The following is a 25,448-nucleotide window of genomic DNA, read 5'->3' on the forward strand; positions in this document are numbered from 1 at the left end:
CTCTTCCAGTGGCGGGCTGGTGAAATCATGGATGTGGTCTCGGTAGGTGGTCAGATGCTCAGTGCATCAACCTCTTGATGAGAAAGTGTGGGTCCCTGCTGCCCTGACAGCCAGAGTGTGTGTTTTCCTTGGCTGCTTGACCACTGCTTTCTGATCTTAAATGAGTCAAGCTTGGTGTTTACAGGTGAAGGGATTAAGAAGTGGTATAAACTAGGAGGAACTGCAGTGAGGAAGGGACAAAGACGAATGGGTGTGCTTGGCTGGGATGATGGGTGGGTGTTACAAGAAATAGGGGGAGAGAGGTAGAGAATTACATGGAAAGAGGAAATACTACAGTAAAAAAAAAATCTGACAAATAATTAATGGTCAACCTGCTCATTTGAGTTGATCATGTTTGTGTCAGTGTTTCATGGCAGAAAGCATATTTTTTTGGTAAATAAATACAATAATTAGCAGTTAAGTATTTGATGCTAATGACAGTTTTCTTGGGATTTCACTTGTTGATTCTGGAGTCACTTGTTGATTCTGTATTTTAACAATTGATAACATAACAGAATTCAGTACTTCTCAAGAAATAAAATTACACTCTGCCCTGTATATAAAAGAGTGTGTGCGTGTGTGCACAGACAGCCAATTTATTAATTAAGGCATGCTTCTTCTGTATTGCTGCTGCTTTGCAAATTCCAGCTCCCTTAAAGACATTCTAGATGCATGAGGGGAATAGGAGAAGAACACTATCTCTTAATCTATTTCTTCTTGTTTGTTGTTAATGGAAACTACAAAATTAATTAATGCTTAGTTTGTGAATGATTAAGAGTGTCAGTGACAGAAATTGGCCAACATAGCATGTGTGTTTGCCATTAAGGTGAAGGCTAAAGTCATTAGGGAGTTGTGCCAGCAAAGTGGAAGGAGCATTTGGCAGTAAAATGACTGGTGTCACAACTGGTGCTCCTTGGGCAGAGTCAGACTGCTAAACTGCATTTCTCCTGTAACAGTGGTTGCTGTCTATGAATCAGTTATGGCTCAGGCTTCATGGAAAACAGCCCACTGGCAGGTAAGCTGTTCCTGAGTCAGGCAGAGTGGGAAGATGTGCGTTCCTTGGCTGGTGCTAATGGTGGAAAGGAAGGTTCAGGCTCTTTGCTGTTTTTTATCACCTTTTGCCACTGTTTTAAGTTAAATCCCATCCTCAAGAGATTGTGTTCAGAAAAGCAGGATCTGAAAGTCATGACGTGACCACGTATTACATTCTAGCTGATGAGATACTGTTAGTCTCCTTTGCAGGAGTAGGGTTACATACACACATCCATGGTTTTTTTGTTTATTACACTCAACAAAATTTTATATTTCAAGCTGTACTAGTTGTTCTGCACCCACCTGCAAACCTGTTTTTTGCCTTATCCCCTTATGCTCTTACATGTAAAACAGTGCTAACAGTACATCAAATCTATGTGTTTGACACAAGTGGAATACACCACATGTCTACTTTTACCAATCAGTCATAATCTTTCTGAAGCTACAAACTGGTGACGTGCTAGTGCCTTAAGTAATGAGAACCTTGCATCATGGAGAAGGAAAGTTTTTGGTTTAATTTTAACACCGTATTTCCTCTATTAATTTTCTTCATAGAATTGACTTTGCCCAAGTTGTACTTGCTAAATAAATAATTCATGATATATAGTCTACAGGTAATGCCAGAAAGTTCTGCTTGATTCCCTTCTGGTTTAGGTTACATGAAGTAGAAAATTAAATGTAAATAATGTGTTACTCTTCTGAATTTTTTTCTGTTTTACATGTTTTGATATATTAAAATACATTATCCTTTTAGAAAGCTACTCTAGGAAGACTTCCAGGAGTTCACACGACAGTCGGGCATTGCAGACTATGCAAGTTGCCCGAAGCCAGGGATCACAAGAAGTGGTATGAATATGAAAAATTTCCAAATTCCATGTAGCATATCAAATTAAGAGTTCCCAGGTGTTTTACTCTTTTGTTCTGTTGCTCTTGGAGGAGCTAGGTGCTTTAAAGAATTTCTCTTCATGGCACTCTGCTTCTATTGTTTAATAGCGTTTTCAGCTTTATACAACATCTAACCTTATTAAGTCTCTTTTCAGTTCTTTGGCTTTGTGAATCTTAAAACCACAGGAGATTCCACACCTTCTGCTTTTAATGTTGTGCTTTTTGTATTTTGGTGTGCGTATTTCAAATTCCTCTAAAACTGAGTATTATTTGAGAAGTGGCAAGATAACTGAGTGACATAGACCTTTACAAATTCTGTATTTTGAAGTAATTTTAGCTAGAAGCTTTCTCTGGAATAGTCTTGCAGTTTCAAAGCAAGTTTAGGCATTCCTTTTTCACCTTTGTTTGCCATGGCAACAAACTATATGTGGTTTAAGGGAGACCATCCATTTTGTAAAATATTCTGGTTGTTCCGCCTCGTTGCTTCCACTGTCTTTGGTTTTGGTTTCATTGGCTTTAAAGAAAGAAACATAGGAGCAGATCTGTAGAGCGTAATGGTTAGCCCTGAGGATCTGATATCCACACTGTATGTATTTGGGCTAGCCATAAACTGTTCCCATGGACTAGATGGTGACTGCTGGTTTAAGTGCATTAGTTTCGTGCCTGCGGCTCACTTTAAAGGTTAGTTTCATTTGAAAGAATCACATTTGCTCGCTGTACTATGCAGTGTGAGTTAGAGGACTGTGAAGAAAAGCAGGCTCCTGATCCAAACTAAAACACTGGCACTGACATACCCTACATCTATTACAATTTAATCTATAGAACCATGGATCTTTTGATATAAATTGAAACTGCTTGTACTTTTAAGTGCTGAAAGTCTGTAGCTCAAATGGCTGTGTCAGCCAAAATGATGACCACCACATACAAACAAGGTTTTTAATATAAAATCCAAACTAATGATAGCTCATTAGTGGCTCTAGTTTAAAATGGCTTTAGCTTAAAGGGACAAAATAAGTCACAAATTGCTTGTTTGTAATAATTAAGAGTCTTCAGCTGCTAACAATGTTTGACTAATTTTCTAAGGAGTAAAAGTTTCGAAATCGTGATAGGTTTTGTTCGCATAAAGTAAAGCTTTTTTGTCTAATGTGTAAACTGTGTACAATAAGGTGACACTAAATTTCTTCATAAAACTCACTACGGAGTTGTCCCTAGCAACATAACGTAATTAATCACAGAATTCTAAATTCTAACTAGAGCTAAAAGAGTAAAGAACAAAACTATTATACTAAAACTGTACTTGGATCTGTTTTTATGCTAACCTTTGGAAACCTTTTGTGATGGTTGCAGGTGGCACTTCATATTTCAGAATGGACCGGTTTGAAGATGTATCAGATGGTGAAGTGGATCATGCTTTCTTTGACAGTGATTTTGAGGAAGAGAAAAAGAAAGCTGAAGAAAATGGTGAATGTATAGAGAAAGGAAGTACAAAGGCAGCTCTTGCAGACCCTGATTTGGTTTCTAATTCAAAGGATGCAAAATGTTGTGAGGAGGAAAGTGAAGAAAAGCAGAAAGATTTTCAGAAGGATCAGTCCGTAGAAAATAGCACAGATCATCCTGAAGATGTTTCATCTTTGTCACTTTCTCCGGTTGTTGAGAATGCAGGTACCTCTGGAGCAACATCTGCAGCAAGTAGGGGAACACAGAAGAATGTTCCTGCTGGAATCCCCAAAATAGTTAAAGAAGGTGAAGAAGATTATTATACAGATGAAGAAGATAGTAGTGATGATGGCAAAAAACAGAAAGTTAGACCAAAGTCAGCGAAGCAGTCAAACAACATAAAAAAGGCTAGCAAAAAATATACTAATATCAGCTCCTCCTCCTCATCTTCCTCTTCCTCCTCGTCCTCCTCATCCTCATCCTCAAGCTCAGATACAGATTGCTCTGATACAGATTCTGATAGCTGTTTATCAGATTCATCACATTCTTCCTCGAAGAGGAATCCTTGTAGGAATGCTCTTCTGTCTCCAAAACAAAAATTCAAGTCAGCAATGAAATTAGCAGAAGGAAAACCAAAGCTCGGTGACTACTTGGAGGAGTCTGAAGACACGGTGACTGACGTAACACCTCTGTCAACTCCAGACATCAGTCCTATCCAGTCTTTTGAACTTGCAGCATCAAATGATAAGAAACTGAAAATAAAAAGACAGGAAAATGTGAACCAAGAATTATATGGTAATTTTTAAGAATTTAAGTACAACACAATTTGTAAAACCTATGGGGCTGGGAAATCCAATCTTATGTCTGTATTTTTTCCATTAGATTCTGAGTTTGATCGCAGATATAGCCGAAAAGTCTTGCATGATGCCATGGACCTGAATCAGCTTTTAAAAGGTGACTTTTAAATTCTCTTTTTACAAAGTATGACATCTGTACATTATCGAGAACAGTTGACTTTTAATAGAAGAGAATGAGGTTTTAATGTGCCACATGTGTTTTGAAAACAGTTGTGTGATTGAGCTGTGTTGATCTAATTCTTTGAACTCTTATTATGTAAATAGTACTGATTCTACAGTGGAAAGAAGGAGCATGTGTATGAGCATGTGTTGGTATGCATATGCCTAGAAATAAGATACACAGATGGGGTAAATCTCTAAATAAGATTTGATGTATTAACAAATTGAATAATAAAATTGCACATGCATTTTAAGAAATCAAGGTTTACTGGACTATGCCACAATTTACTATCTAAATTAAAACACCATGATAAAATGCTGGGTTATCAACTTTCAGAATTGAAAGGCAGTCCAAAACTGATTGCATGATAAATAGTATTCATATATTTAAATTTCTGGTACCTTTTTGATAATGAAATGGAATTATTTGAAATTATTTTTCTGAACTAAGTGTCTGACTTCTAAAATGCCATGAAGTTGAGTAAAGGTATTTTAAAGGGAAAAATAACAGCTAATCATTACTAAAATCTGAGTGTTTTCTTCTTGCTGATAGATTTAATAAATCTTAATAATGAAGTCTAAGAGTGAGAGAACTTAGAATCTCTTTCACTGCATTCATTGCACAACTTCATTGTATGGGGTGCGAATGCACTAGATGATCTCATGTGCATATTTTAAGGTCTACACAGTGCTTTTGCACTTGTTTTCATTAGTAAAAGCTATAGAATAAAAGACTCTTGTCTCAAGAAATCTGCTGATAATGGGTGAGGAAAGCTTCTTACAGTCTTAAGTCTGGTACATTTCAACGCAAGTTTGCTGTATTGCGGTAGGTCTGACATGACTAAAACTGCATGTGTCATCTTTCTTCACTTTGCACCTTGCCAATCTGAGCCTCTAGTGACTAAGAATTCAAAATACATTGTATGCATGATTTAACTTTCCTATGAGTAGAAGTGAGGGTTTTACTTGTATGGAACTTCTAATGGTAAGAAAAGCAGAGCTGGCTATCAAGAAAGGTAGAGCTGATTCTCCTCTCTGACAGTCCTTGTGCTCCAGCAACTCTTTCATACTAGAAAAGGCTCTAACCACTTGTCAAAACATGATGTTAGAAGAGTTGTTGCTAGGCAATTGAAATTATGATGTCCTACATCTTTATTTGTTCCCTGATAGCAAAAAGCTATTTAATAATTGGTGATTATGGAAGGATTCAACTCATCCCTAAAGCAAATGGGTATTATAGATCAAAGTGAGTATGCTCAGAGATGAAACTCTGTTTGGAGGGGAGTGGAGTCTTTTCTCAAAACTGAAAAACAATTCTAAATAACAATAATAAAGATTGAGTAATGAGAAGTAGAATTCATATAATCTGGCAGCTAATGCTCCTGATTAACATGCATATTACTCCCAAGTGCCTCTCTAAATTGACAAGCACAGCATAGCTTAATTACTTTGGGTATTTTGAAGTTTAAATGGGGCAGGGTTATTAATGGTGGAAAGTAACTAGTCTGGAAAAATAGGAGCTAATCTTATTCTGAGTTATTGCTTCCAGGTTTTTCCATACTCTCAACAAAAAAAAAATCTGCAAATCATCCCCTCCCCCGCTGCATTAAATGTTCATCCGAACTGCATAGGCATGAACATTGCTTCAAGTGAGAACACTATAAACCCAGACCTGAGTGCATGAAAGAGTGTTTAAATGATCATCAGGATGCCTCAGATTTGGTTTTAAAGTATAATATTCTTCCAGTAATCTATGCTGATGAATCATTTAGTTTAAAATTTTTGTCATATATGCTTACAATATAGCTGGGCCTAAGCATTTACAGCAGTTATGCTAGTTTAATTTCCCAAGGTCCTCAGAAACTTGCAGAATTTCACTGTGATCTATTACTGTATTGTTTCTAGGGGGTGTGCAGTAACTCATTTGTACGGTTCTGTGCACTGGTAATATGAACATTTGGGAAAACTAGAATCTCTTGTATTAAAGAATCACAAGAACAAAGAAAGGGAAGAGATCTGTTAAAAGCACATGATATTCAAAGAACAAGTTTTGGACTAGGACAGGTCTGGTTATTAAGCAGTGAGGTAGTTTCTGTATCTTAAAATCTATTTGAAGCGTTTAGAAGAAATGTTGCAGTTAAATTAAAAAGCAGTTGAAATAGTTTTTCCTCTATATTACATGCCCTTGATACATACTTGTGCTTATATTGCGAACTATTCATTTTTATAAGCATTTTAAAAAATCATTTTGATAAAATTTATCATGCTTTTACATCTAAAGCTATGCTTGTTCTTGATAGAAGCCAAGTTTTAAGTTATGCTATTTTACATAATTTAAAATCTCACAAGTAACATAATTCTGTTTGGAAATCTCACAGTCTCCATGCTGTGTACTGTGCTTTCAATGCTTTTTAGGTGGGTGTTGCTGTGCGGCTTTATCACTGATTTTAGAAATATTCTTTAGTGACCAGAACTCCGAACAAGAGATTGATAAAGATTTGTGCTAACACTTGGTTACTACATCTGAAAGTCATGTCATTTTGTGTGTGCTGTTAGTGAAGTGAGCATTCATTACCAGGTATTGCAGCTTGCTGTGCAGCCTCTATTTGCTCTATGGAAAATAACTGAACTAGTTTTAGTCAGAATGGCAGAAATCTACTCAGTAACAGTAGTGGGGCAAAGTGAAGATTATGCTTGAAAACTGGAGAGAAGCAGGTTCTGCATGTTGCCAAAGACAAAACATATGAATGTAGGCCTTATATTGGCATTTATTAGACGGGAGTCGAGCCCTGTTTCAAAGGGAAGGAAGAAGTACAATAAAATGTGCAGTTTTCAGAGCCTGAGGTTGTCTGGCTGTATTGGCATGACTTGGCATGCATGTTGATGTAGGAGGGGCATGTGAACAGTAGAGTGCTCTTGAGAGCAGATGCAGCATGAAGGAAGACAGATAAACATATGCAGTGAAGGAATGGTGGAGCCCAGGTATCCAGAAGCTACCATTTAAGGTAAGGGGTGCACACTCACACTGTTTCGGTTGTAAGGAGACCACGGTTTGCAGTGGGAACAGTATTGCTAGAAACTGCAGGCCATAGTGAAAGCAGAGGTGGTGCAGGGTGGATGGATAAACTCAGAACATTTTGAATCAATCTCTGTTGTTTGGTTCTATATCAGTCCTGTGGTAGTGTCTGATGCTCAGTTCAGAGTGGCTTGGAGTTCAGGTGGAGGTAGCACCCTCTCGCTGGAGCAGAGCCTGCCCTGCTCGCTGGTACTGAAGCCCCATGGCTGCAGAACCTGCAGTACTAAAACCAGCCTGGGTCATGTTACAGTCTTAAGTCCACCTGGACCATGTTGTTCAAGTTACTGGACTTAGAGATATTAATTACTCCTGCATTGTGCATAAAAATTCTTGGGTTTATCTGTGATACTGTTTTGGTAGGTCTGAAGTACTGAATTGTTTAATAGTTCTTGCTAGTGGTTTTTACTTCTGTTCATGAAAATCACTTGCTGTTTGGGTGGAATGCTTATTAAAAATGTATATAAATGCTAAATATATGATGCTTGAATCCTCTCATTTTTACAGACATAGAAGTTGATGTTTAGGAGGCTTACATCATTTCATTACAGTGCTAAAGCTGATGTCACATAGCTGTCATCATTATGATGTATGACTATAAGAATTATTGTAACGCTGTGGAGTCAGCAACACTACTTAGGAAATTAAATACCTTAGCAGTGTGGCCAACAATATAGGGACTCAAAATTTCAGTTATTCAAGGTTAGTAGGGTTTATATTTTACTGACCTCTTCTTAATCTTTTTTTTTTCACCACCTGCATGGAAAAAAATACAAGCGTGATTATAATTTTTGAGGTAGAAATACAGTTCTTCACTGTTCCATGATGCTATATAGATTCTTGTATGTCATTCTTTTGTGAGTCAATGCTGTTTCCACTTTGCTATAAACCTTAAAGATCTTTCAGAAAATTAATAACTAAGAGCAATATTCAAAGCCCATAATAATAAATGTCAAAGTTATCTCCTATGCTGTAATCTGAGGCACAAAAAGAGAATTAAATATGGCAACGCAAAGAAATAGATTGTTGAAAATTGGTTTTGGAAGTGCTTTCATAAAGGTCCATGTTAGAAAGCTGGGAATAAAAAAATTGGAAACTTTTCTGATGCTGTTTTACTTGATCCTGTATCTTGACCCAATGTCACATGTAATTTTAAGGAATTGAGGCTATGCAGTTAAAGAGATGGGTTAAGCATACGAGTGTGAACTAAGCACTCATCCATTTCCATCCCATTATGCTCCACGCTTGCCCTCTGTCTTTAGACAAGTCTCTTGATTTCTGTAGTTCAGAATGCAGAGTTGTATGCTAAAAATGTTGTGTATCTCTTTATCTGAATTTATGTTGGGTGTCAATACACTAGTAATGGGATTGCACAAGGTATATAGAGTGCTAAAGAATTCAGCACTTTGTGTTTTCTTCTCTGTAAAATGGTGTTGATACCTACTTATTTTACGGAAGTGTCTGTGAGAATTAATCTGTAAATCCATGGTATTAGCTATTATTAACTTGAGGAGGTGATGTGATGGGGTAAGTAGGACAATGTGCCACAGGTTAATTCTATTCTTGAAGTTCTCACTGACCTGTATGCTGTGTGATAAGTCTTTTTGCCTCTTCTCTGCCTTAGACTTTCTATTGTAAAATAGTCAGAGCTCACTTGGTGAAAAGCACTGTGATATAAATATCATTATTGTGAAAGTAAAAGCTCTGTCTTTCTGAATAAAAGCTATTGTAGAAAACTAAATAGCTTCAACTGAACATGTAGCAATTGCTTTAAATTTTTATTTGCTATGATTTGTCACTTGGGAAATACAATAAGTTTTTTATAAATGAAATTTTCTTCTCTTAGGGACATGTTATCTGTGTGCTCATTCATGCTGAACTATTATATTTGTAGAGTAACTGTTAAACAATATCTAAATTTAAAGTAGACTTTTAAATATATGCATAACACCCAAACTCTACAGTTGAACTAAACATGTATAGCTTTTTCACTAAGTTTTGTTTAGTTTGTATGTTCGTAGTTTGAACTAATTGTGTGCCTGTGTGTATACATATGCATTGTTTTTGCAGGTCTAGTAACTCAAGATAGAAGAACAATTATCAGTTTATTCTTCTATTTAGAGTTTGAAAACTGATTGAGAATCTTTAAGGCTGTAAAAAGATCCAGACTTTCCCGATATCCTTAAGAAAATGCATAATTTTCGGAAAAACTAATTTCTGCACCTGTAGGGTATCTGTTGTCTTTCTCATGACATCAAGAAGTAACCAGGAGCCTGATTTAGGCATATTTAAATAGGGACAATTTATACTTGAAAAGCACATTTTCCTTTTCTTAAAAAAATATCAGATCATGAATTCTCCAAAATCTTTTTGAAGGAGTTCTGTGACATGAAATAATGGATATTTTAGGAAATATTTGTTTAGTGGTACAACAGGGAAATAGTTTTAGATTGAAACTATTAGACATTAATGAAGAACTGTAATTTAATCCTTTTGTATTTTTCAAATGTGTTATAGATGTGGTAGTGCAGCAGTATGAAACAAAACAGGCAAACTCAAAAGTGTAAGCTCTGAAGCAATTTAATGCTTTTTTCTCTACTGGGATTGAAACAGATACACTGAAACATGCGTGACTTTAATTTTAGCCTTAATGCCATTAAGACAGCTGTATCATCCTGTCCTAATGCATTTGATTTGCTAATTATCATTTGTTTTTTATGTAAGGTTTGTCCTTTCTCACTCTGCAAGGTCATTTCAGTGCTTACAAATTGCAAGCAATAAACAGCTTGTTTCTTGCTTAAGTCAGGTGTCTCTCCATGGAAACCAGCTTTCATAGAAATCCTGTGAATACCAGAGAATTTTCTTTTCCTGCTTACCAGTGCATGAGAAGTAGACTGCATACTGTGCAAGTCTTTATGCAAATGCTGCTGCTTGTTAATCCCCCTCCCCCAAATTATTGATTTATGGTCTGTCTGATGATGAAGTGATAAGTAGGATTTAGTTAAATTACTTGTTACCCTCTGATAGAGTATGAAGCTACAGGTCAATCATATTTAATTGTTCCAAGACTTACAAACCTTAAATTGTACCATTAAACTGTAGTGTTGCATCATGTTGTCATTGGCCACTGCAAAAATAGGTAACCATTCAAACACGCATTGTGATTAAAGAGTAGTGCGGGTGCATTGTTGAATAAATCATTGAAATAGCTTTGAAACTCAAATATTTGAGTTATACAACACTAACTGTACCTGAAATATTTAATAGCATTTAGAATAAAAGCATTAACTTCGTACATGGGATCTTGATTCTTTGTGTATTGATGGTGAATTGTCCCTGGTTTTGCAGGCTTGTGCTGACCTCGCTTAGACACCTACTGCCTTTGCCATGAAAGCAATGTTGTTGCCAGTGAACAACATTGTTGTTCAGAGAGATGCTGTGTAAGTGGTGCTTTGCAGAGTGCAGGTTGGACAGATTTACAGCCAGGTAACTTGGGAAGTAGTGGAAACTGTTCCTGCTGATTTCAAGTTTTGGGGTCAGAACCTTTTGCTCACTGCTTTGTTAGACTCCTACTGTGGTTTATTTGAGCATTGTTTAAGGAGTAGTGATTTTGTGGATGTCCCCTGCCTTCTGCTTGTTTTGTTAGGAACAAGCACTTACTCTGTAGTATTAGTGATCCTCTTTCAGTAAGTGATACAGTATGCATTCTGTTGCTTGTCTTTTTTTCCTACTAAACTTTAAAATCTTCTGTTGCACAGTTCCTGAGGAGATCAGTTTGCTGCGATTTCGAGAAGGTTATCTGTGGATGGGCTTAAGTCAGTTACGGTTTGTTTTGAAGTTGCGTTTGCAGCTTAAAGTCTTCCTTAACATAGATCTTCACTAAGTAAAACACAACTCTTAATTTATTAATTTATCAGCTTGAAGAGCAACAAACTAATTTTATTGTGTTATCTGATCCAATGCCTTGGCGTATTGCAGTACTATTGCTGCAAAGAGCTACTTGTGAAATTTCAAATGTGGTTTGTCCTTGGGTCGTACAGAAGGCTAACTAGAAAAAGGTCAGTTGGGGAACTGAGGAAACTAGTGAGTAACTAGAGAGTTTTAGATTGCTCTTTTCACCCCAGCTCCTTGAAGAAAACTTTCTGCTGCACATGTCGTATTGGGTCTGAACTCTTGGTGCAAAATTAATGAGTCTTCTGTACAACGTATCAAGAGATTACTGTTTTTTGGCAGTCTTCTGCTCAAGTTTCACTGAATAACTTCACAGCTTCAAGAACCATCACCATGATCTTAACAATTCTTTCACTTTATTAATATGTTTCTTTTGAGTTGTGATAAACTTGATATTATCACTGTTAGCAAGCCCTTAACCTCAAGAGTTGTCAGAAAGCTGTTGGCAGTAGTAAAGCCAGTTTCTACCCTAAGTAAGTGTAAATAATAATGAGTCTAAGAATGAACAGCATACTGAAGAAAGTGAAGCATACTGAAGCAAGTCAAAAGATAAGTAATTACCTTGATGCTTATTTATCTTTTAAGCATTTTTAATCTGTTTACTGGTTATAGTTCATAGCTGCATCATAAAAGTATACACTCTCCACCAAAGTATAGCCAGTTACCTTATAGAGAATTAAAACATCCATTTTCCGGTGAAGACGTGAAACCTGTGTTTCTAATTAAAAATGTCCTCATTCAGAATGCCATTGCTTTAAATGGAATTTGACTAGTTCACACCTTTCACAGAAAGAAAAGAGCTGTCTAGAACTTGCACTGACAGTTATTCAGAAGCTTAAATGTCCCTTGTAAGAGATTGCATCACCAGTAGCACTGGTGCCACAAAGCTAGGTCAAGGCTTCAGTTGAACAACTGTTCTTTGCCACAACCTGATTTCCACTCTTACATATGATGTGCAGATTTGTTTAACCTATGAGATGCTATGGATGTAAGGCAAAAGATGACATTATCTTTCATAGCTTCATAATAACACAATTATCAATTATGTAACATGATGTATAGTAAATATCTTCTTCATATGGTTGTTCAAATTACTTTCTTCCAGCTGTGTTCTGCAGTGCTGGTTTTGCATGTTCCCATAAGGACATAATTTATTGTTTTTTACTGAGACATACACTGCAGCTTGATGTTATTGTGTGAATTGTGTGGCTCTAGTTATTTTCTCTGCATTTCTTTTTGTCCCTTGTAGGTGTATCCAGATGAGTTCTTATCCCAGGTTTGTCTCCAAGTGGTGTTGATGGCTGTACTAGTTTTCCCTTGAGAATAACTTACTAAATTGTAAAGATGCCTTTCAAGGCATTTATACTTCATTAACCTGTTGGTTGGCACACATGATCTGCACAAGTTTGCATTGTGTCTTGGTTTTGAAGTGATTTGCGTCTTTTCTTGACAAATCAAAACAATATTTGCTAATGTGGACAACCTCACAGTTAGAACTGCCTAGGGGCAGTTTTTGCCTATATTGGCTAGCATACTGATGGTGCAAGCTTACTAATTTCCAGAGGGATTTTTAAATTCATGAACTGTTTGGATTTTGAGTTCTGGATACTGTTTCTAAATTTCTCAAAGACAGTAACAATATTTGCTTGCATCAGTTCTGGAATAAACTCAGCTCAGGCACTGCAATTTTATTTTGTTCTGAACAAATTATAATCTGATTTAATTTCATTTTGTTCTGAAGTAAGAACACCCTCATCGTTCTTTGAGGTTTTTAAGCTACTAAAGACTGCCTCAGACGTCCCTTGCCAAAAAATTGCTGATGTGGAAGTGTTTGCTGAGGAAATACTATTGCATGCCTGTTGTTTTTTTTTTTTTCTTTCTTTTTTTCTGCTTTGGATGCTTGTTTTGCTTGTGTGTGGCTTTTAGGGGTAAGAGTGGGGAAGGCACTGTGATAGTGGAGGAATGTGGGGAATGGCTTAAGTAAGGCATCCTTGTCTGTGTCTCAGCTCCAAAAATCTGTTTGATCTAAACTGGTACCACCATTCCTGTACCATAGATAATGCAATGGTTTGATGGGGTAATACCATGACAGCAAAGCTCTTAAAACAGTTGCCAGAAGATCTACAGCAGAGCCTTAGAAAGAAAAAGCTTAGAAATAGGTCAATAGCAAAGCTCCAGTGGAACCAATAAACATAGCTGGCTCTGGCTGAGAGTGAAGTTTACCAGTTATTATCTTACCTTGCAATTGTGCAAGTCTGTCTTGCTGTGTATTTTTAAGTGTGCATTCTTTGTTCTTTCATCTTGAAACCTCATATCCTGGTTTAATTTGTTGGATTTTTTACTGTTTTAAGCTGCCAGGCCCCAGTAACTTTTCTTCTGTTACATATGATTTTGTTGTGGTGAACAGAGTTAAATCCAGTTGGTGGCCAGTCACGAGTGGTGTCCCCCAGGGCTCGGTTTTGGGGCCACTCCTGTTTAACATCTTTACTGATGATCTAGACGAGGGGATCGAGTGCACCCTCAGTAAGTTTGCAGAGGACACCAAGCTGGGTGGGAGTGTTGATCTGCTCGAGGGTAGGGAGGCTCTGCAGAGAGATCTGGACAGGCTGGAGCGATGGGCTAAGGCCAACTGTAGGAGTTTCAATAAGGCCAAATGCCGGGTGCTGCACTTCGGCCACAACAACCCCCAGCAGTGCTACAGGCTTGGGGAGGAGTGGCTGGAGAGCTGCCAGTCAGAGAGGGACCTGGGGGTGTTGATTGACAGCCGGCTGAACATGAGCCAACAGTGTGCCCAGGTGGCCAACTGGGGATGAGTCTCTTTAACCAAGTAATAAGCGATAGGACAAGAGGGAATGGCCTCAAGTTGCACCAGGGAAGGTTTAGACTAGATATTAGGAAGCGTTTCTTTACAGAAGGGGTTGTTAGGTGTTGGAATGGGCTGCCCAGGGAGGTGGTGGAGTCCCCATCCCTGGAGGTGTTTAAGAGTAGGGTTGACATAGCGCTGAGGGATATGGTGTAGTTGGGAACTGTCAATGTTGGGTTAATGGTTGGACTGGATGATCTTCAAGGTCTTTTCCAACCTAGACGATTCTGTAATATGCTCACTCATTTCTCTCCATCCATTAAATTTAATTTTCATCTTTCCCTTTGCAATTCCTGCACCAACATGATGTAGGATTGCTTCAGGAGCAAAGGATCAAGAAAATCACTCAGGAGATGCATTTTGTGTCTCTGAGTCATACTTTCCCAGGGTCAGTTTTCTGTCTGAAACATCATTTCTGTTCTGCCTCTCAGCTGAGACAGATACTCTAGATATCTTTGGAGCAAAGTTTAAATCTCTTTCCATGTGCAAATATCTAAGTACTAATTTGTGGTTTAATTCTTGATTCTTTAAGTTACTTGTAGTCCTGGCTTCCTGAAGCTTTGTTTTCTATTTCTTGGAAAACTTCTCTGATGCTTATATTGGTGCCACAAATGATACCACTGTGATGATGATTATGTTCAGTGTTGCTTTAGTGCTGTATAATGGTAGCCCCATTAGCATATATATAAAATTGCCTGTACTGATTGCTGGTACCATAGTAACTACAGTAAAAATATTTGAGGATGGAAGTCTGAGCATATTGTGTCAGTTTAGGAGCTGGGCAAGCACACTGGTAAAGGTGGAGATCAGGGGTGATCAGAGTGAAAGCGGTGATCAGGAATACTGACCATGCAGAAGAGCTGACTGTGCACATAAGGCTGATTTATATTCTGATTTCTAAATAACAGATACACACTACACAAATACTTAGTGTCTGTGTGCATATTGGTGATTCTTCTGTATTGCTCAGTTGTTCACTGCATCTGTTCAATTCCTCTGGATTACCAATCATAAATGGGGAGGAGGGGGCTTCCTAGTGAGAAGGAAGCAGATGGCTTTTAACTAAGGCCACAATTAGACTTGATTTTTTGTGGTGAAACTTGCATAAAATCAATGTACTGAGGACAACTGAGCATCCCTGAAAAATTCAGAAATGCATAAATCTGGAATTCAGATGGGGGGAGGTGAAACGTACTTTGTTTTTTCAGGTCTGTAAATAGATGCTAATCATAGAATGCAATATTTGTATTTGGTTTGTTTTTTTTAATCTCAGTATTTTACTTTTTTGCCATTTTAAAGCTTTCCTACAGTTGGAGAAAAAAGAACAAAAACTAACCATCGATCAGCCATCTAAAGGAACAAGGAAAAATTATTCTTTCACAAATGAAGAAGTAAGACAGATTGATCGGGAAAACCAAAGGTTGCTAAAAGAACTGTCCAGACAGTCTGCAAAGCCAAGAAGAAGTACCACATTGAAGAAATCAGCTGTACCGCCTCCTAGATTGTACCACAGTGCCCTCAACAGGCAAAAGGAGCAGCAAAGAATTGAAAGAGAAAACCTGGTAAGTTTTGAGAACTGATGTGAATCAGTAAATTGAGAAGGACTATTTGATTCAGATGACCTACTGTTAAATACTTACAAAACTGATAAGGCAGCACTCGGAGCTTTATTGCAGTAAGTCTGCAATGAATTTTCATTACTACGCTGTTTGCATAATTGTTCATGTGGTTTTGGGCATGGGGGAAATGATGCTTTTCTCAGATGAAAATAGATTTTAGTTTGAGTTTGCTCTGCTTTAGTATCCTTCAATTTAAGAGGAACAACCATTATTGTTAACATGCTCATAACTTTGGATAGCAGTCTGAGTATTCATCCTGCTTCATGTATCATGATTACTAGTCTCTCAAGAACAGTCTTGCAAAAATAAAGGAATCAATATAATAGCATCAAACCCACTGTATTTGAAATACAGAGGATACAATGTGAATGTCGGTTTTGGTTTTTGACTCATTTTATAGCTATCCATCTCTCAATATTTGTAGTGCTCTGCTTGTCACAATATTTGAATGTAATAACAATCACAGTAACTTTAGTGGAAAACAAAAATTCAGACTCATAAGGATGTTGGCAGAGTTGTCAAATGAAAAAAAAAATATTGGTTTGAATAAGATATTTTTAGTGATTGAATTGTAGTACATATGACATTTTCATATCTGCTAGTTGTTCATTAGTGTGTTTGAAAAGGAGATAAATTTTCCAAATATTTTAACTATTTTATAGCAGAAGTAATTCACTTTTTGCTTCTGTGTAAGTGTAGGTTGCAATTTCCTTTTATATAGACAGAGATATAGATTTAGCATGGAGAAAGTCTGATTGACCTGTTTGGGGAAAATCTGTTAGGTTTTAGTTCTTCCAGTTTTCAGACATCTAGATTGTTAAAACTTTTCGAAGTAGGAAACTTTATCCTCAGCTTCACTAGACTGTGGTTGACCAAAAGAACATCACACACGGAAAGAACTTGGCATAAATACTTGTTATAGATGTGTGATACTGCTCATTGTTTGGGGAAGAAAAGTTTTTAGGCTTTGGTGTTTTTAGGTTGGTAGGAGGGCTTTCTTCATGTGTTGTGGGGAGCTTTTTTTTGTTGTTTCTTGTTTATTTTAAACGTTGAAAGCAGGATTTGCTCTTCCACATGAACCTTGATAATAGTGTGTTCGTAGGCTGTGGGGAGGAAGTGCTGTATCACAGTCATGATCTAATAGTAATATGCTGTACTACTGTTTTGCTGTTCGAGGATGCCAATTAAACTCAGACACCAGAGTGAAAAGAGTAGGCTTATTTTGCTGTTAATAATTAAAGGTTATAACCAAGTAATACAGAAAATAAGCAATAAGAAAAATACAGAATAGTACACTTAATTATTACTACATATAGTTAATTATAGAAAATAAGAATAAGCAAGGTAATGCACCTACACGATGGGGAGAATAGTGATTAAGAAAGATACATCGCCACTTGCATACGTTACCAACATCCAGATCTACCGTGGCTGGGGAGCCCCTGTTACAGCGAGGATTTGGAGAGCCTTTCCCTGCAGGTGGGAATTCCTACGCGATGTGTCCATCCATAGGTGAGGCATCCAAAGTCGCAGCAAGAGGGTCCAGCCTTACATACCAAAAATCAGCAAGTCGGGATGACTTGCACCTTTGTTTTGAGCGGAAACATGTGGTTTCATTCTCTGTTGGATTCCGCCCAAAGCCTGGCCAGGGCTCGGGGGGGAGAACCAAGGGAGTTTCTAACAAGGCCAAACACTTGGGTTCTCAGCCTTGAACAAGGCTAAACGAAGAAAGTTGGATACATTCTCGCAGCATTTCATCCTCACTACATCCTCACTGTCTAAGCTACATCTTTCATTAGTGAGCATACATATTTCGTTAATGATCAGATACTAATTAATAAACGCTAATGGTAATACAGATTTTACTAATTAGCAGATACTAATAATGGATATCGTTTGGTTGTGAGGTTCATCTAGAGGTCAACTTTGTTTCGGGGCCTATTATTCAGGCCCTAGCACTACAACTACGTAACAATAGATGATTGCTGTTAATTAATGTATGTGATATTTTACAATACACTTCTGTTTACTCAAAGCCACAAACCTTTTCTCTTATGATATATTGTAACATTGTGTCTAAGAATGTCTTGCCTTTGCAACTTTTGGATCAAAAATTCAGCAAACCTAAACACATACAGTCATTTCACACGTTGTTGTTTTAATACATGCTAGAGATTAATGGTGGTTGCTTGTAGTCTGAGAAATAATATCCTTCATTTACTTATTCATTTATGCTTTAGTTGTTGTCATCAGCAAGATGTTTGACATCAGAATCGTTCCTTAGAATTTATGTTATGACATCATGATATTTATGACTCTCAAAACATTTAGTTTATTCTTTTCCCTAAACTCAGGATGATACACTCTGCTCTTCTTTTTGGAAGAGTGATTCATCAGTACAGCTCTTACGTTTTGTTTAACATTACTGTCATTTTTGAGCAATTCTGTATACTTTTTTATTCTGTTTGAAGTGTATGTGCACCCAAAGCATTATGGTTGTAATATTTATTGATTTTTCTAGCACTACCTTTTGGGTTTACAAGTATGACATATTTTTCTCAGAGACTGTAAATGAAAGAGCTGCCCTACCCTGCCCATTGATGAGGTTCTTTTGCTTTATGTAGCTAAAAGTATGTGCTTTATGAGCTTGTTATTTTCTTCTGGTCAAGAGTTTTCTTCACCTTTCTAGACTGAAGAGCTGGAATTCCATGGAACTTCCTTATCAATCTTCTGTTACTTGACAAGAATTTTTTTTTATGGAAGGCCTGAGATACTGCATACTATGCTACTCGATACACCTTTGAAATGTTTGTTGGAGAAGGATGCAGGGTTTTGTAAATAATTCAAGAATAGAAATCTACAACAGAAGCCTATGCAGGAGGTTAAAGAGTTTTGATGCAGAGATTTATTTTTTTTTCCCCCTGTTTGCTTACAGTTTTTATAATTTCTTGTCCTGAGGTTAACACCTTGTCTAGGGAAAACTTTCACTTGTTCCATTAGAACATTCTTGGAGTAATGCCTATATTTATGGTTATCAGAAAGACAGCTTGATTTCTGGTGCATCAGAGGTGATGCAGGGAAAGTAATTAAAATATTAGGAAATTAGAGAGGAATCTAAGTGGTTTGGTGCTCTGGCTTTGTGAAAGAGTGCGAGGTACAGGGCATATATGTTGCTCCCACAGACTCTGCTAGAAAGAGCTGTGATGGAATACAAAGGTGCATTGTTTGGAAGAACAGTAGTTATAAAATAGTAATTGACAATTTATGGAAAACGCACAATTAGCAAAATAAATCACTGTTAAAATTAATGTCAGAATTTTGTACTTGCTGCTTTTGACTGTGTGCTTTCATAAGTGGAACAACCTGCTTTTGATTGCTTATCTGAGCTAGCAAGACTAGAGTGCATCTCTTGCCAATAGAGGATGCTGCTGATTCAGAAAACATTCCACTCTTGTCTTTGAAGATACCTCAACCCTGTCTCCTCTCCAGCGGAAAGGGAAATAAGTGTGACTGATGTGTTACTTTTTTCCCCTGTCTGCTTATATGTGTGTGTGTCTGTTGACATATTAATCATTATTTCTGCCAGTATAAATAAGGTACTCAACTTCATAGACTGGACACTATACATGATTTAAACTTTTAATGGTTTATTGTGTGATGCAAAAATCTATATTGGTATATACAGGTAAGTATTTGGGGACCTTGAAATACAGATTTACAACCACCACACCATTCTTCAGTCACTTCATCTAAACTTAGAACTAATTCATATCTCTGAGATATGAGCTGCTGTGTTCAGCTAAGTTCCTAGGGAAAAAATGCCCTTTTGAATTCACACTGGAAGATCTCAGCAGGTCTGGGACAGCAGTTCTCAAACCTTAGATCAATGTGAATGAGGGTGTTCTCCTTTCCTGTGGTTATTTGGACTTCCCACACATCCCTGTGCATTCTTCCTACCCCGTGCTATTATGGCTCACTGCACATAACACTCCATGTTGTTCATTCCCCCACCTCATACTCCCTAAAGTGTACCCTAAGCCCCAATAGATCCAACTCTGATCCCAGTTCCAGTATAGTCACCCTCCCACACAAATAATAAAAATCACTTACTGTATTTCTCTGCAAGGGCTGTCTTTCTCTGTTTACCTACTTGGTTCCCTGAGTTGTCTGTGCTGCAGATGCCATTCATGCTTCTCCCCACCACTTGCTCTAGTCATTGTGGCCTCTACCAGCACAAAGATCCTTCAGCAAAACCGTTTCACTTCTCTTGCAGTCTGGGCCGCCTTTGTCTTGCTGGCAAACCTGAACCTCCTTTAGAAATGCAAGTAGTATACTGCTATAAATGAATGTATATTCATTTGTGTCTGCTTGATTTAATGGTGCTGTTGAGCTGTGGTAATTGGGTGGGAAGAAGAGGGCAAGGGAAGGATAGTGCCTCTGGTCATCCCCCTAACTGGCTGCCACCACATACTAAGAATATACCTTATCTTGAGCCACAGCCTGCAGTCGTGTGCTGCGCTGCACCTGCCCTGCCATCTGTGTCATGCTACAACCAGGGAGATCACTTCTAGGCATGGAAAGAAACAGGAGGGGGAGGGCAATGGTTTATCAGGGTTGTGCCTGGGCACCTTGTACTTCCTCCCTCAATGTATTCTGCACTGCTTTTTTCTCTTAACTTCCCTTTGTCCTGTCTCCAAGGTCTACCTGCAGAGTCTGAGAGCATCAGGCCTCAGATGCTGCATACTTTGGGGTTGTAGAAAGGTTGTTTGGCCTTACTGGTCTCAGTCTGGAGGAAAAAGTCTAGGGAGTGCGGTTGTGAAAGAGAATGTTGTCTTTGGGGTCACCTTAGGAGCTCAGAAATATTAGTGTTGGGTTGGTGGCTCCTTAGAAACTCAAGCACTCAGGGTTTTATAAGGTATTTTCACTTACTTCAAAGCCATTGTATGCCAAGACTAAAGACAAATGTTGGTAGTTCCTGAGATTACAAAGTGCTGGGGGGAGGGGGTGGGGAAGAGTTTCCATGGCCCTCTCATCAGGAGAAGCTGTCAGGATGTGGGATTGGCATGCAGATGTGCCTGGCTAAAACATACTACAGTATGGTGCAAATATAGTGCAATTCTGTGATCATAGTATTTAGACCATAGGCTCTTTGTGGTCAGATTTTTTTGTGGTCTGCTGATTCCTGACCCAGACTTGAGACTCCTGAACACTGTTGTGGTAATTGTAATAGACTGACTAAATGACAGGTTCGAGGAAAGTGTTGATTATTTTGCACACTGCTCAATTTTGCTTTTTTTTTTTTGGTACTCTTAGCCTACTTTCTTTGTGGTGACGCTAGCCAGTAAACTTGATAGCTGTCCAGTTTAATAGACTTTTCTGTAGATTGAAGAACTTCCAATAAGTTTTTTGAAATCTAGACTTTGTCAGGTTAGAACTAATTAATGCAACTGACAATTGAAGAGAAGTACAAATACTGTATTGATAAGAACAGAAAGCTGTCCTTGAATGCACTGTTACCTACTTACCCTCCCCCACCTGGACTCTGCAAAGGGACAGTGTGGTCACTAACATCACTGACATTAGAGGAGGCATAATATAAATAAAATTGAACAGCTGTCGGGGCGTACTAGTCAGCTGGTTAGGATTCAAAGGAGGTGAAACCGAAGCCTTCATGCATTTAAAAAGCAAAGTAAAACAAGAGAAAGTAACATTTTTTACCTTCTCTCTGTAGTCAGTTTAGGAGTGCTGCATTTTCAGTGTGTTGTTCGTTCTTTTTCAACATAGCTGCAGAAAACTTTGTACTGATTTTTTTTTTTTCTTTTCCTTCTTCTGACAGAGAGTATTAGAATTAGCTATAGGGTTCTCCTGATATGCCCAAAGTTGAATTAGCAGCATTTATCTTGGCCCTTTATATAGCACCAATCTTTTGATACAGTGTCGGATTCCTTTGTTCTCCCATTGTTGGCAATCTGATGTTTCCTTCTGTCACTGACAATATGTATTTTAGTGTCTTTATAGATACTCATCTGTGTCTAGATGCCTAGGTTTGTAAAGGATTATCCTATTCCTAGAAGGTAATCATGCAGCTACACCTTCTGTGATTTTTTTTTCTTTTTTTTAATATTAATATTCTACTTTTATTGTAAAAAATTATAATAAAGTAAAAGAAGATGAGGGAAATGGAAGCCTTGGGAAGCTTTTTTCAGGCTGGGAGGTCATCAGTGTTATGATATTATATATGTTTTGAGCTTGAATTAAAAGCTCTGCAGAGCTACAATGCAATTAGAGCAACTAATGACATTCCTGCTATTGGTGTCTGTTACTCATTTTTTTTTACTCCTTAAATCTGATTTGGAACATCTGTTTGGTTCCAAACACCTGGATTATGTTGTGTGATCTGATTCTTTGGTCATTAAGATCAATGATTAAATTTCTATTTACTTTAGTGGTGCAGGGTTAAAGCTTCAGAGTTTTAGCACTTCAAAAGAACAAGGAAAGTGCCAGTGTTCTTCAGTCCATTTCTCAAAAGGAGAACATAATGAAAGAATTAGTAAATTTATATGTGTAATTGAAAAAGAACATCTGTTCAAGGTGCTTGTAACATTGTACAAGGTAGTTCCTTGGTTAAGGACCTCAAGATTTTAGGGTTGGTAATAAAAACATAAGAATTGGATTAGTTCTGTGTTACAGATTTAGTCCATCAGGACTGCCATTTCAGTGTGTTAATGAGTTCATTTCTGTACCCGGCAGGCTGTTCTCCAAACTGCAAAATTCACAACTGCAAATAGCTTGTAAATTAGCATCCTCTTGGTACAACTCACAGCAGAGGGCAAGGGAACCACGGGTGCTATTCTCTCATTCTCTAGAAGAGCTTTTCTTGAAGCACTTCTGCACCACAGAATCTGTATCTGCTCTTCCAGTAGCTCAGGGCCATATCAAGTCCGGTGTAAACTGTTCAGAAAATAATGTTTTAGTACTGAGAGGTGTCTCTTTTTGCTTTAGTAATGGGGAATTGATACTTGTCAAAATACGGGCATAAAAGCAAAAGCATAGAACTGTAATTAAACTAGAATAAAGCAGGCATATATAAATATGTTCAGAATCAAGCTTGAAACTACTGCAGTGTTAAGGTGTGCAAATTCTACGAGGCTGGTAGAGTTGGAGTGCAGGCTTGAAACATGCTTGACTTGCATAAGGAAGTCACTTCTGCAATTTACCTGATACATTTGTAATTGAACTGAATATATTGAGAGCTTTATTTTTAATATTGAAGGTAAATAAGTGGTCTCTGCAAGTCTAAATGTATGTAGTTGAATTAGGAGATGCAGACGAAGTTGTGAGTAAAATGTTGAATGTAACATTTAGAGACAAGTCTGCTATTTCATGTTCTGCAACTGGCTTTAGTGAAGAGCTATTTCTAGCTGAAGTCCTTCCTTTGACTTTTGCTTACTTCGGTATTTCCACTTGATGATGAACTGACTGGCACTTGATGCAAACACTTGTGACATATTAAGTCTGAGCCAAAATCACTTGTCCTTTCTCTCTTGTGCACTCTGTGCAGGTTTCCAGTGCCCATGCATAAACTACCAAGAATTTGTAGATTCCTATTACAGCTAGACAATGACAACTGTCATCCTGTGAACACTATACAATTTCCTAAGTCACTTTCTGTAAATTTTTTTGTTCTTAAAAAAAAAAAAAAATCGGTACCTGATTGGGAGTGGGGAAGAATGATCATTTCATACAAAGTGCAGTTTAATGGCTATAGAGACAGATTCTTGACTTCTACCATGGAAGTGTGCATCTAGACAATACATCCTTATTAACAGAGGTATTTTTAGTACTTTGGAGACTCGTGTAATCCCAGTCTGCATTGTCTTTCATTGATAGGATGCACGTCATAACTCTGATCAGCAATGGTTGTGTCCTTGCTGAATGTAGTCCATCAAATGAATTGAAATTAGTCAGTGGAGGGAATGTATAGATCTATGCGAGACAAACACTGGAGGCGAAATACATTAAAAATGTGAAGTTGTTAATTGGAAGTTGTATGTAGCTGGGTACTTTCAAATTTGTCCTGCCATCAGGTTGTTTGGGGGTTTTTTTGGTGTTTTTTTTTTTTTTTTTTTTTACATAAGGGATATTTATTAATCCAATAAATCCTGTTTCACGTAGAAGTAGTTACGCAGAATAGGAAACTGTCTTACAAATACTATGTAAGTAGCTGTTCTAATTTAATGCTTGCTGCATGATTGCCATGGTTAATCTCAACAAGAGGAAATGATGTCTGTAACAAAAATTTCAACTAGAATCTCTTAAAACTACATCATGGATAAAACAAATAGTGTCTGGTGGATGTTTGTGCTTTCCTTTTGACATTACTTTCACAGAACTGAGGTCAGTAATTCTCTCTGGTGATCCTGTAGGGCAATATAAAATGATGTAAGTGTGTTTGCAAAGCAAAGATTAAAAAAAACCCCAACTTCTTATCCTTCTGGAAATTTAGAAGAGAGGAGTAACCAAAGGTAGGATTAGAAGAGCGCAGCTCATCCTCTCACCACCTTTCCTATTGCCAAACAGATGTGTTGTTTCAAGATGTTATAAAGTACAGAGAACTATGGGGTACTAGAGATGTACTCAACATAGAACTGATGATATGTAAGGGATAGTTACTATTTGTGTCACCCTATAACACTGAGAGAAGAGTTGAATGTGAGCAGAACAGCCTATGCTGGTCACCAGTGAAGGCGCTTGTGTAGTGCAATGCTAAAAATTTGGGGGGTTTTTTCAGTTCCAATAAAAAATCAATTTGTGAATGTTTGTTTTGTAGCTTCTTGTTCATTTTTTCTTGATATTTTTCTCTGATATTAAGGCTTTCCTGAAAAGACTGGAAGCAGTGAAACCAACAGCTGGTATGAGGCGTTCTGAACAATTGATGGACTATCAGCGCCAGATGAGTTACCTAAGTTCTTCACCATCTGTAAGAAGAGGAAAATCTGCTTTCAGCCAGCTTAGTCCTTCAAGTAAGTACTTTGAAGTTGAAGATTCTTGCATTTCTTTGCATGTGTTTATCTCTTTATAATTCAGAATTGTGAAGCACTTACTGCTAAGAATAGCAAGTAAGTTCCTTTTTCTGTCTTAGATTGATCATTTATCACACAGAAATCATTATATTTTTTTGAATCATACCAAAAGTATGGTGACTGTATGAATTGTTTACTTACCATCCTAAATTTCTAATAAATTATCTTATTAATCATCTTTTCCAAGAAGGTCAAAAAATCCCTCTTGTAAAGAAATATTTCTCGTTTTGCCAGTACCCTTTACTGAAAGGAAAAGAGAAAGGGAAAAACAAACAAAAAAACCCCAAAACCTAGAAGAAAGCCCAACACAAAATCCCCAAAGAAGGTTCAAACTGTCATTCAGAAAATATAAATCTACTGATAGTAGCCTTGTTTCTCTTAGAAATTGTGTGTGTAACATTTGGAAGTAGATCGTGTGTCCCCATAGATCCATACATGTTGGGTTAAAGA

The 25,448-nt window shown here is 37.5% G+C and overlaps 1 protein-coding gene across 3 annotated transcripts in view; it reads left to right on the forward strand.

The window, feature by feature from the left end:
* CFAP97 (cilia and flagella associated protein 97) overlaps nucleotides 1-25,448 on the forward strand; it is a 35,660-nt gene that overhangs the window by 8,105 nt on the left and 2,107 nt on the right. For 2 of the 3 annotated variants that reach the window (XM_074866385.1, XM_074866386.1), the window contains exons 2-5: nucleotides 3,304-4,188; nucleotides 4,276-4,347; nucleotides 15,596-15,858; nucleotides 24,788-24,938. In XM_074866385.1, coding sequence (XP_074722486.1) covers nucleotides 3,324-4,188; nucleotides 4,276-4,347; nucleotides 15,596-15,858; nucleotides 24,788-24,938 — 1,351 coding nt within the window. In that variant the 5' untranslated portion in view covers nucleotides 3,304-3,323. Of the gene's footprint in view, nucleotides 1-1,898; nucleotides 1,918-3,303; nucleotides 4,189-4,275; nucleotides 4,348-15,595; nucleotides 15,859-24,787; nucleotides 24,939-25,448 lie in introns of those variants that run through there. The other variant, XM_074866387.1, reaches the window with a different exon arrangement.

The sequence above is a fragment of the Strix uralensis genome, chromosome 4 (assembly GCF_047716275.1).
Source record: "Strix uralensis isolate ZFMK-TIS-50842 chromosome 4, bStrUra1, whole genome shotgun sequence".
NCBI classification, from domain to species: Eukaryota; Metazoa; Chordata; class Aves; order Strigiformes; family Strigidae; genus Strix; species Strix uralensis.